The 12,742-nt window shown below is 39.5% G+C and overlaps 1 protein-coding gene across 3 annotated transcripts in view; it reads left to right on the top strand.

Moving 5' to 3' along the window:
• Window positions 1-12,742, top strand: part of NAALADL2 (N-acetylated alpha-linked acidic dipeptidase like 2) — a 921,662-nt gene that overhangs the window by 539,269 nt on the left and 369,651 nt on the right. For all 3 annotated transcript variants that reach the window (XM_030575533.1, XM_030575534.1, XM_030575532.1), the window contains one exon: window positions 2,815-2,934. In XM_030575533.1, coding sequence (XP_030431393.1) covers window positions 2,815-2,934 — 120 coding nt within the window. The remainder of the gene's footprint in view (window positions 1-2,814; window positions 2,935-12,742) is intronic.

Here is a 12,742-nt window from a genome sequence, read left to right as displayed (position 1 = left end):
AGCAGTGAAATCTGTGATTTTCAGTTTGCTTGAGGATAAGTGGAAAAGGCACATTTCACAAAGGAACTAGATCAGAGGCCTCCTCAGAATGCAGCATATATATTTTTATTATAACCTCTCAAACCATTCTGGCTTTTGAGACTCCAAGTAATTATTGTTTATAATATGTATTTTCCAAGGGCACTTTGTGAAAGAAAAATTGGGAGCTATAGAATGATGTAAAATTTTGTGTAAACTTCCATACAGTACATTAGTGAATTCTTTGTTCTCAGTTGTCAGGGGTGGTTTATGCTCATGTTCCTTCTGCAAAATTTTTTAGTTGGCACTATCTGTGTAGGTAAAAACATGAAATATTTTCCACTATCTTTAAAACCTCATGAACTGTGCTATTGTCATCTCTCTCAAATAACATCTTCACAACACCAATAATATACTTTAAATTTTATCTGAACTATAGCTCCCATTTGTGTTTTCTTAGTAAGCAGTTCTCATGCTCTCTAGACATTAGAAACAACACATTTTTAAAAATCACCTGTGTAAACTATAAGATTTTCTGCCCTTGCATTTCAGTATTTGATTTTTAAAGGTAATGTCTTCCTGTTGCTGAAGCATTTTATTACATTGCATGACACATCAGGATCATGGTTTTGGCAGCACTCACTATACATGGCATATTTAGGGCACTCGTCTACATAGGCGAACTTACAGCGCCAGCAGTTACAGCGCCGCGCACAGAGCACAGAAGGAAAACCATTGTGTGTTCACACTGACAGCTGCCTGTGCAATAGCGTGTTCACACTTGTGGCACTTGCAGGAGTATTTGGAGCGGTGCTCTCTGTGCAGCTGTCCCACAAAGCACTTCTTTCTCTTTTGCTGCTAAGACTTGTGGGAAGGTTGAGGGGGTCGCAGGGCATCCTGGGTCCAGTCCCAATGCCCCATGATGCATTGCTTTGCATCACAGCAATCCCTGTGCTTCCGTCTTAGAAAGAAACTTGTTATCCTGAAAATTTAGTGAAGAGTAAACTCAAGAACAAAGGGGCTTCAAGACATGGGTTTCTTACCAGTTCAACTCAGACTTTGAGAGATAGATTTCAGTCAAATTTTTCAGATATGAGTGCCTAAAATTGGACACCTGACTCCATATATATTTAGGCATCCAGCTAAATAGCCTGATTTACAAAGGTGCTTAGCATCCACAATCAGCTTCTAAAAATAAATTTGTTTAGATGTCTACATTTAAAAAATTTGGCCTTTAAATTTACTAGCATTAAGGTTTACAACTGCTCAAAATTTGCTTACTATGGAGTAAGCCCTTTTTGTACTGTACAGTTCCTCTATGGATTATTTGAATCTTACTTTGATAAATTCTTTTGATTTTATTCAGTTTCCCTGAGAGGTGTGTGGTGGTTGTTATTAATTATTATTATTTTTAATTATTATTACACTGAAAGAATGTTCTTGTACCTGCACTGATTTGTAGCTGTTTGTATGATTGATTTCTTGGTGAAGTATTTCTGTGCGGTGGTCACAGTGCATATTATATCCCTAATCCTGACAAAACCAATATTTGGACAATATTCCAAAATGACAACATGAGGCTGACATTCCTCCATGCTTCCTTTCTGCCCAAAGGTGAATTTGTGTGGAAACAATGAACGAAATCTCTTTTGTCATTTTTTAATTATGAGGGAAGGGAGAAAAGAAATCCTCCAGTATAAAAAAAAAGAATTTGTGAGTTATTTTTCCACTCCTCCTAGTGCTTGGCTTTAATAACATTTTGACTTATATAGCCCTCTACAAACAGTATTTAGTAAGGCCTCACAGTGTCCTTATGCAGTAGCTCAATAAGGAATTATAGACTCCACATGGGCTGGCTAACACATACATGGGAAGTCCGAAAATTTTTTTGAAGTCCATTTCTTAATGGCAGAATTTCAGAGGCAGTCATTCAAATACTACAGTGATAATCTCATCATAAATGCCTGGATGATGGATAGATAATTAGAAACAGGGTTTTTAATGCTATACATAGAGAGCTCAAGAGCCATATGAACCATATCTCACAAGACAAATGTGGCAGACTCGGGGGAATTAGGCTATTGTCCTGAGTGACTAATATAATAATTTTTTGCTTATTTGAAATATTATATGAATTTGTGATTTCACTTCAAAAAATCACTAAAATGAATTAGCAGATTTCTCAGTTCTGGTTGCATCTGCATAATTCTGTTGATTTTGGATCCTACAGCTACAGTGAGTATGTAGAGCATGGAATGTTATATTTACATTAATGAACTTAGATTACAGGAATCATTGCCAAATCACTATCATAGCTGAACATTGTTGGGCCCCTTAAATCACAGCCAATGATTGTGGTGGAAAACTGCGGAAAGAAGTGTATTTAACAGTCATGTTTAATTCTCAAGCTCTTTGGAGTTTTTAAAGATGATTGGGAAATAGAGATAAGTTAATCATAGAACTTTGATCGAGCAATTTGTTGCTCTACAGGTAATTTTGTTTCAGTGGCAAGAGCACACTGAATTCCTGTTTACACTGTGTGTCAATTCTTACTAAAGGGGTGTGAATTCTAGTGCACACTAGCATGTTGGACGCTGCAAGTTCCCTAATGCGAGACATTACTCTGCACTAGGGAACTTTTAGAGCACAGTAGCAGGGTCCACACGGACCAGTCAGTGCGCAACATACTGATGTCCAGTAGAATTTACTTCCCTCTTGTGCTGACTAATGCACCATGGACAAGCATTAATGGTAAATGGCTAACAGTAGAGCCTTAATTACCTTTTCTGTTTACAGGCAGAAGTCATTGATATGCAGTATGGAACTGTAGAAGATTTAGTCCTGATTCAAGCCATGACAAATGTGACCAATAAAATCGCACTTCTGAAGCTAGGAAAATCACCTTTACTCTATAAGGTTAGTTACATGTCTGATGTACTTTATCTGAGTAATTTCTTTTGTTGTTCATTTCCACATTCTAAAATGGGGCCTTGTGTTGCCATTTCTATCGCAGCAGGCCAGTATTTGTTGGCATTTAATAGACTCCTTAATTCTTTCTTGCAAGTGTCTGCGGCATTTGCTTAGTTCCAGTTTTGATATGCCATCTGTTTTATTGAACTGTATAATGCAGAATCAGAGGCTGCCTGTTGATAGTGCCATATTTTCCCTTGGTGGTGTAAATCTTACAGCTAGGGAAGGATCTGTAGGAGACAGAGGGAATGAGTCCAAGAAAAGAAGCGACTGAGAGCAGGGGTAGCTGGAGCCTTGTCTGTCTGAAATTTGCATGTCGTCTTAGACTGAAATCTCTGACTCAGACATCATAACTAGTACTTGGCCTGCTGGAGGCTTAAACATGCCCTGAGGTGAAGCTGAGTGCAGCCTGTGCCTGCTTAACCTCAGGCTTTTGAGGATCTTCCCAAGCCCGCTGGGTTACCTTCAAAATCCATAGCTGCTTAACTTGCTATGACTGTGCTCTACAGACATTGAAATTGTGAAGTGATCCTCAATAAAAATACAGCACAGGAGGAATAAACAGATGGGGCCTATCAGGCAGGCTGCAAATGAGACAGTTCTTGGTCTTCACAATTGTTTGCTTTAACCTGGTTTAATTGTATATGCTATACATACCCAAGCTGGCCGAGTGGCAATGCTGCCATTGGCTTCATAGCTTTCCTTCCCATTCATACTACCTCTGAGGGAGGGAAGAACTGTAGAGATGAAAACATCATTAACTTTTATGGAGTTTTCTGCCATAAAATGTGTGAGGGCATGCTGCCTAAAGCATCTGTACTTTACTTTAGCTCTCCACTTTCGCTGCAGGCCAGCCACATCCTCTGATATAGCGGACAACCCGAAAGACATTTTAAAGAGACATATAAAAGGCCAACTGCCAGCTCAGAACGAGCATATTGTGTAGTTTCTGTTTTCCCTCCTTTCTTGCTGTCTAGCTGTGTGTGTGTGTGTGTGTGTGTGTGTGTGTGTGTGTGCTTCCTTCCATCTCTGATATTGGTGGAGAGCACAGAGATTAAACACGTTTGTTCATTTTCATCTGAGACTCAACTTGGATCCAAATATTATATAAAAATTGACTTATATTTTTGATGTTAAAAACCCTATTTTTATTGTGAATATTTTATAAATAAGAATTACATTAGTTTGGTATTTCAAAACACTCTGCTGGCTTAGTGAATAATTAAACAAGACACTTCATGCCCAATTCACAGAAGCAATTATAAAAGACCAGTATCTCCAGATTTTATAATTAAAGGAATCCAGAGCTGCTCCACTGGCCACAGAAATCACAATGAAGACCAGGACACTGGTTCATAAAATAGCTGCTTAATATTTTTTGAATAGAAACAATCTTTGTTGCAATGAAAATGCCATTTTCAACAGAATAATTTCAGTTATGTATCTAAATTATTTAGAGCCAATCTCATTATATACATGAAAGGTCAGTAATCATTGTCAGAATTTGACATGTGCAGCAGCCTCACGCATAGATCTTATGCTGCATTTCATTGTTAAATGCCAGTAACAATGAAATTGCAATCAGGGTTTGTTTAGTACAGTCTTGAATAAGAAGCAAAGTTTGCAGTACAAAAAGGGTAATGCCACTATATACATCACCTACAAAGAGGATTTCTTAAGGTTTAAGGTTCTGATCCTGCTAATACTTATACATTCTGGACTTTAAACATGTCAGGAAGTCCTACTGAAGTCTAAAATACCCGCCTTTCTCGTCTGCCTGGGAACTAAAGCCAATATGTGGAAAGATTTGCCCTCCCTTAATAATTCTTCTTTCTTGGTCCCAAGCCCTCATTTTTAGGATACAGATTGAGATGAGTCCTACTTGGCTTTGAAGTAATTGTATTCTCTGTTAAAGTAGTGGAAAAATATATGAAAGAGATTAATCTTTGGTATGGAATATTTCTAAATGAAAAAACACGTAGGGCTAACCATTCTTGTTATGTTACTGTGGTGAAATCCTGGCCCATTAAAATCCCTGGCAAAATTCCCAATGATTTCAGTAGAACCTGGATTTTACCCCTGAATTTTTTAAAACTGTTCTCCATTCTGTTTGTGTTTACGTACTTACTGAGTCTTCCATTTCTGTTTGTCCAGACCCTCCCCTCCTCCTTGCCTATTTTTCCTTCTCTTTCTTCCACGTACTTTGTTTTACAGCATGTTAAAACAGAAAGTTGATTCCAAGCGAAGCTGTAATTATAATATCTTATTTCCTGTTTTTCATCCTAAATTTTGTATTTAACTCACATTTACCTTATTTAATGAACTTTAATCCCTCATGATTATATTAAAACTATTATATTTATATTACAGTAGCGTCCAAAGGTCCTAATCAAGAGTGGGGTGCTACCATGGCAGGTATATGCAGAGACATCATCCTTGTCCTGTAGTTTACAATTGTCCCCTTACTTTTTAATCCCCCCCTCTTTACTTTGTCAATCCGTTTGTCTCTGTATCTCTTTATTGCAATCTCCTCTATCGTTTCTTTGTCCTTCATATCCCGCCCATATTGGGTTTTTTTGTTTTTTTTTTGCCTCCTCTTTCTCTCTCTCCTTATTGAGTCCACTGGAGAAAGTCCACAAGACCACAGTACATTTTTACTACTAGCAAAGCTAGGCCTGAGTTCACAAGAAGCACATTTCCTTGGTTTTATAGATCATACTCAGCAAAAAGCAACTTGTGTGTGTGGAAAACAGTTGTTCATTCAGATACGCACCTGGTGACAATTTATATAGAACTTGTAAAATATGGATATAGATCTGGATTTTTGAAGCCTTCAGCATTCTGGGTCTTTGGATATGCAGTTTTCATTCTTCCCATGGCACTGATTTATGCAGTTCTGGCCAGCTACAAAATTAAGATCCAGAGTTTGTTTGGTCCATTATAGAGATTTGGCAGACTGCAAAATTTGCATCTGTGATCAAATTCTAAACCCTTTTTGGGGTGTTTGAATAGAGTCTTTTGGTTTGATCCCATCTTTAGTATCTTATATGGGTCTATTGAAGACAGTTTACGGGATGGGAAGCCTGGGGAAGAAGGAAAAAGGAAAGAACTATGACACTTACCTTGGGCCAGATTCTGTAGATGTCCATTGACTTCAGTGTGACTACTCGCATGAGTAAAGGCTACTCGGTGCAAGTAACGTTTGCAGAATCAGGTCCTACATTTTGTTTGGATTCAGAATGGGGGATGCAACTGGAGTCGTGGCTGTAGAGGAGCTGTGTTGTTGAACTTTGATCCTCCTGTTAAATCTACCCTCCATCTCCCATAGATATAGAAATTGATAAGATGGGTCACTTGATCTTTATGTGAGGAATGGTGTTGAATTTCACTATAGAGTGAAGGTGATGAATTTCACTATAGGTGACTAATAAACCAGTTCGTGATTAAAAGTACCTACTCAAGAGACAGCATTCAGACTCATCTATTCCATTCAAAGATAGAAATTTCCTAATCTGATGCTATAAAATGCAGGATGACAAAAAGATAAATGCAGTTTATGTTTTCACAATCTGCCCTAAGTAAAGGGCTGGCATAGCTGCCCTGCTTCTGGGAATGAATTGTGACTCTGAGGCCAGGTCCACACTACAGCCTTAAATCGATTTAAACACATTAAATCGATTTAACGCTGTACCCGTCCACACTACAAGGCACTTAAAATCGATTTTAAGGGGTCTTAAAATCGATTTCTGTACTCCAGCTAAACAAAAGGAGTAACCCTAAAATCGATATTACTAAATCGATTTAGGGTTAGTGTGGATGGAAATCAAAGTTATTGGTCCCATTCTTTTACTGAGCTACCCAGAGTGCACCGCTCTGGAAATTGATGGTAGCCTGGGACCATGGACGCACACCACCGAAGTAATGTGCCCTAGTGTGGACGCGTAAAATCGATTTTATAAAATCTGTTTTATAAAATCGATTTTATTAATTTCGATTTTACTCTGTAGTGTGGATGTGGCCTGAATCACAGTTCGTTTCCTGTTTATTCCCTTACTGTAATAGTAGCAGATTACTTGCCCTCTGCACAAACTCACTATGCCCTGTTGGGTGCATTTGGAAGTGGTTGGTGGGGAGAGATTCTGAGCACTCCCTATAGACCATGACAGGAGGGTAGTAGCAGTCCTGCTCTCCCCACAGTGGTGTGAAGTTCAAGGTGCATAGCCCATGTAATGTATATACCCCCTGTTTCAACCGGCCTGGACACATAAAACAAGCAGCAATCTTGTCCTCTAGGACAGGTGAGAATGAGACAGTAATCATAACATGCAAACTTATTTCTTGTTTCAGAAGCACTAAAGGCCTGATTCACTTTCTCAGAAATCTCATAGATACCAATCATGATTTAATCATTTGGAACTGGGATTCAATATAAAGCATAACTTCAGTCCTAAATTAACTTTTAATAACCTCAAGGATCCGACCACTCTAGCTTAAAAATGTTCACAGTTTAACATAGTTTAAAAAATACATTACATGAAATGTTATTTTAATGCAGAAATATCTATATTTATTTTAATAATTTACTGTCTTCATAAATAGTAACATGATTGCTTTTTAACTGTTATAAAGTTTTTGGAAAAGTGCATTTATGCAAAGGTTAGTGGGTTGCACTTATGAATTAGGTTTTACTTGATAGTAAATATTAAAAATCCTTTGTTTTTCAAAAATGCCCATTTTTAATAATTACACTGGGAAATGTCATAATTTTTAACTTCAATACATTATGTTAATATCAATTTTTAGAAAACATTATTTGTTTGTCTCTCCAGCCCCTCCCCACTTTTATGGTTAGCACAATGTAATTGAGAAAATAGCATTCTAAAATCTCTGAGTTGGGACACTAGATATTTTTCTACTTAGCTTAAATGGGAGTAATAGGAAATACCACTGAAAGTTGATAGGGGAGACATTTGAATGCGTTGTTGTCACTCCGGAGGAATTGGGCTGCCAGGTACCCTGAGCCCCTCATTTCTGGCCCCAGGCCAGAACCCACACCCCCATCCTAGAGCCCATACCCCCTCCTGCACCCCATTCCTCTGCCCCAGCCCAGAGCACCCTCCCATACTCTGAAACCCTCAGTTCCACCCCTAGCCTGGAGCCCCCTCCTGCACCCTCATCCCTAGCCCCACCTCAGAATCCTCACTCTCTCCCTCACTCCAAACCTGTGCCCCAGCCTAGAGCCCCATCCTACACCCTGAACCCCTCATTTGTGGCTCCATCCCGGAGCCTGGGCCCCCAGCCAGAGCCGTCTCCCTCTCCCGCACATCCCCTGCCTCAGCCCAGTGAAAATGAACAAGTGAGTGAGAGTGGATGAGAGTGAGCGATGGAGGGCAGGAGCATGGAGTGGGGCAGGGCGGAGACTTGGAGAAGCAGCGGGGCAGGGGCGGGGTCTCGGGGCAGAAGTGGGGTAAGTGGGGGGCAAAAGTGGGATTTGGGAGAATTTCTTCCCTATGCCCTTTGAAAATCCCAGCCTGTGTATGTAAGGATTATGGAGAAAAGTGTGTCACACTTAAGACAGGTTATAAGAAGCACACATTATCACTCTGCCTTGTTCCCCCAGTTTTGGATTATAACAATTACTCTCTTAATCTTTGAGTGGGAGATAGTCCTACATCACATCAGTTTAATGGGTCAGATGGTCAGCCATGCAACCTAGGGTTGATTAAGGTAATCTGAAGCCCTAGACACATCCTTGTGACCCCTTCTCTCTGACATGGTTCTACCCCTCCTTGAGATAGCTGGGGCATGGACTGGTCTGGTGGGGATCCAATACCATTTCTCTTTGTGCGGGTGGGGCCTCCCACCTCACAGGACCATCTCACCCTGTTTTAGGAGGACCATGCTAGGATCATATTTTCAAGGTTTTCTTCACATGCAGTTGGGCTAGATACATTATGTCCACTCCCATCCCAGCAAAATACAAAACCCATCTCCTCCCAATAGATGAATATGATCATGTGAGTCCATGAGTTGGAGCTATAGACCCAGGTGGAACAACATGCTATTCCCCCTTATAATCAACTCAGCTGCAAATGTGAATCTTTCCCTATCAGTCCAGATAAATATGAAGTGGCTAACAGATCTTCCTACATCTAATCCTATTGATCAAACGTATGGAAATAAATGAGAAGAGAAAGGCCCAAATGGCAAAAGATTCATGGGGGAGGGGGAAGATTCTTGTGAAGGAACAAGTACAATATTTTGAAGGCTTGGTCTTGGTCTTGACACATGCAGTTAATATCTGGCAGGAGTTGGAAATGGAATTGTAGAAAAAAATCATCATTTTGGTTTCATCAATAAAAATCTACTGTCATTTGCTGCTTACTTCGTCTTTGGTTTCAGAATCTGGGGGTTGTTTAAATGGAGGGAGAAACAAGTTATTAGAATGGCAAAGGAGGGAATGTATAAGTTAATGAGCAAAAGAAGATATTGACTACTGCAGTTCTGATGCAACAGTTTTTCCCTGAATGTTTTGAAAACCTGACACTGTTTTGCATGGATAGTTGGGCTCCAAACGGAAGGCCTGACCCAAATTGATGCCACTGGATCACTAATGAGTGCCTGGAACCTCTCTCTGCAGGAGTGTACCCTGAGTTCTGAGTGAGCCATGGATAGGAAAATAGTGAGTTATTTTCAATATCAATCAGTACTTAATTTTCACTTAAGAAAATAGTTCTATGTATTTGTATGCTTAATTAGTTGTTTAATTGCACATTTGAAAAATTATTCCTGTTCAGGTTAAGAATCACTATTTTCTAAAAGATGGGTGACCTCCTCCTCCACCTCTGACAATGTATTATATCTGCTAAGGGCTACATTGAATAAAAATGTATTTGGCATCTATTCAAAATTGGAGGATGCCTCAAATACTAAAACTTGATTCTGGAGGGTTCTGAGGCTTTATGCAGATTTTGGATGTGTGGAATCCAGACATAATTTTCTATTTACCAAGCTTTTAAAAAGTAAATGAGTAGTAAATTCAAGCATCCAATCTACTGTCTATATGCCAACTCCTGATAAATGAAGCAAAGTCAAGTGAAATGGCTACGCTGTGAGGAAATTGCTTTGAAGTATAGCACAGCTGATGAAATAAATTCTTAGCCGCATGTATATGTAATCCAGGGCTTTCAAAACCATATAGCTGATAAGATATTGAATGATACTGGAAAGGGGTGAGATTCTACTCCTCTCCAGCATGAAGTTTTCATCCTTTTGTTCTTCATAAAAACTTTTCAGCGTGATCCTCATGGCAACAAGGCCTGCAAGGACAGATCTTCTGTGTCCATATTGCGTAGTATGGAATACCTTGCCACTGCATGGCCCACTAACAGAACAGGAACTTAGCATTTCTGCTGAGTGTCCTGATGTAAGAAATGCTGTTCAGGATAAAAGTTGACCTGGAAAGAACCTAGTGTTAAATTAGTAGGCTGTTGCTTCCTGAATTCAATAGAGAAGGTGTTATCGTATTAGATTCCATTCTAATATTGGCTATAATACTCATCAGATTGGCAAATCTAGTTTGTTAAATTTCAGTTTTAAAATCTGATACCTTAGCAAATTTACAAAATTCACACCTATAGTCGTATCTTAAGGCCTACTGTAGCTGCATTTTATGAACATATTTCTTTCCGGGTGAGGCTAGCTACTTGTTCCTCAAAGTGATATCACTAAATGCTTAATTCAGCATGGTTCTGTAGCATGCAACTATTTGAAACCATTTTAGTAATCTTATTGACTTAGTAGTCAATACACAGGTGCTTAAGTTGAGGCAAGTGTTTAAGTATGTTACTAAATCAGAGCCTGTAACTGGGGATGCTCCTTTCATGCCCTGGAGTTCCTCACAAGCAGTCTTGGATACCTTTTGATTGTCAACACATCTGAAAGTTTTTATTTCTGTTACCTCCACCAAGCCACCATCACAATCCCTGTGCAACACTTCTACCCACAATGTCATTCAATCTCCAGCCCTTTCTCCAGGGAGAGGAAGCAGAAGCAATCTCACCAGCCAGAGACCTAGCTTCCCCTAGGTTCTACTAGCCCCTCTCTTCTGTACTTCCTTCTTGAGCTTTTTAACTGCGTTCTCAGCTGATGGGATCATTAGCCCCTTAGCTCATTTGCCCATAGTCTGATTAGGTAATTAAGTTTTTGGTCCCTCAATCAGGGTTTCTCTGGGGTGAAACTGAGCCTAAGTGACCAGAGTGCTGGGTCAGCTGCTTGCTTTCAGCACTCTGTCACAAGGTCTATATTCTGTGTTGGACAAGAAGAATTTGTAACTGGGAAATGTTGCTATATATGTAATAAGAATTGTCTCACAGGTTTTTGTATGTCTGATAGCTCACTGGAGTTGACAAGATTTCTGTATTATATTAACCACTGACTGATTCCAAACATTCTAGATACACTGAAGTAGAATGAACCTACCCAAGTGTGCACTAACCTTCCACTGATTACAGTGCGATTTAAAGCGAGTGCCAGCAACACAGCAGGTATAGTAAAGGAACAGTAGTTAACTGTTTTTAGCAGTAACGATACAGCAGTCATACAATAGCCTCGACTTGCTAGTACTAAAAGTTAATAAGTAATAAAAATTACTAATTAAATCCTCAGAAAAGTCTGATGATTTTATTTCTTGTCCCTTGTAAAAAAATATTGTTTTTAAATGTAATAATTTTTTCCCATTTTTTCCCTATGTGTCTGATTTATTTTGGAAACATTGCTGAATAATGAGGAAGTGGCCTAATAGGGGTATAAGAAAAATTGGTTTTCCTGAGTCACAAGGAAATATGTTCAGGTTTAGGTTGCCCCTTATGCACAAAAAAACATGTAAGGGTTAAGACATGCAATGAATTTTCAGTGGTTAAGTTTCCTCCAAATAGTTGTATTGGGGGTGGAATCTGCTTCCCTCATCCTGCAGCACAAGATACACGTGGATGTTAAGACACCTATTGGAGACCAAGGTGATCCCTGAGGATGCCTTTTGTCTCCATACTTTCCCCAACCCCCACACTTCATGGTAACATGGCTCCTGAAGTGCTCATGTTTTCATGGCCTCTTCACTTGAGGATTACCCTGAGGGTGGGTTCTTAAATCCGGAGAGGAAACGTATATACAACATTACCGATTGGTCAGTATCATTCTACACAGATAATTCTCATTTTTCAGGGGAATTGATGCCATGCAGTTGTTGACCTTTCCTGGAGCCTCCACCAAGTGATTTTTGCATGGAGGAGCTTCTTTGGTCTCTGGGTCAGAAAGTGTGGTAGCAGGCTGCTTAAGGTGTTCTGCACCTTTTGCTGCCTTCCTTCCATTCCACACAGTGGAGTATGGGGTGAAATCCTGGTCCCCCTAAAGTAGGGATTTCACCATTGGCCTTTGGGGCCTACTTCTATTCCCACTGAAGTCAGTGCTCTAAAGTGGTTTCAATAGGAGCAGGATTGAGCCTATTGTGGGTACAAATGTAATTGCTGCAGCAGTGATAAATTGGAATGTCTCACTTACTTTGCTTGGAGAAAGCAGTAAACTACATTTTTTGCACACACAAAAATTCCTCTACAATTTGCATGTTCAGTAACTGTAAAAGAATGTGTATTTCAGAAAAGAATTGGGGCCTTTTATTACTTGTCACAAGATGTGAGTGAATAATTCACAGAGCACAACTTATCCAACAAATTTAGCCTTGCCTTTCTATTCATGG

The sequence above is a fragment of the Gopherus evgoodei genome, chromosome 9 (genome assembly GCF_007399415.2).
Source record: "Gopherus evgoodei ecotype Sinaloan lineage chromosome 9, rGopEvg1_v1.p, whole genome shotgun sequence".
Taxonomy (NCBI): domain Eukaryota; kingdom Metazoa; phylum Chordata; order Testudines; family Testudinidae; genus Gopherus; species Gopherus evgoodei.
Note: the sequence above shows the minus strand (reverse complement) of the source record. Positions and strands in the feature narration are given on the sequence as shown.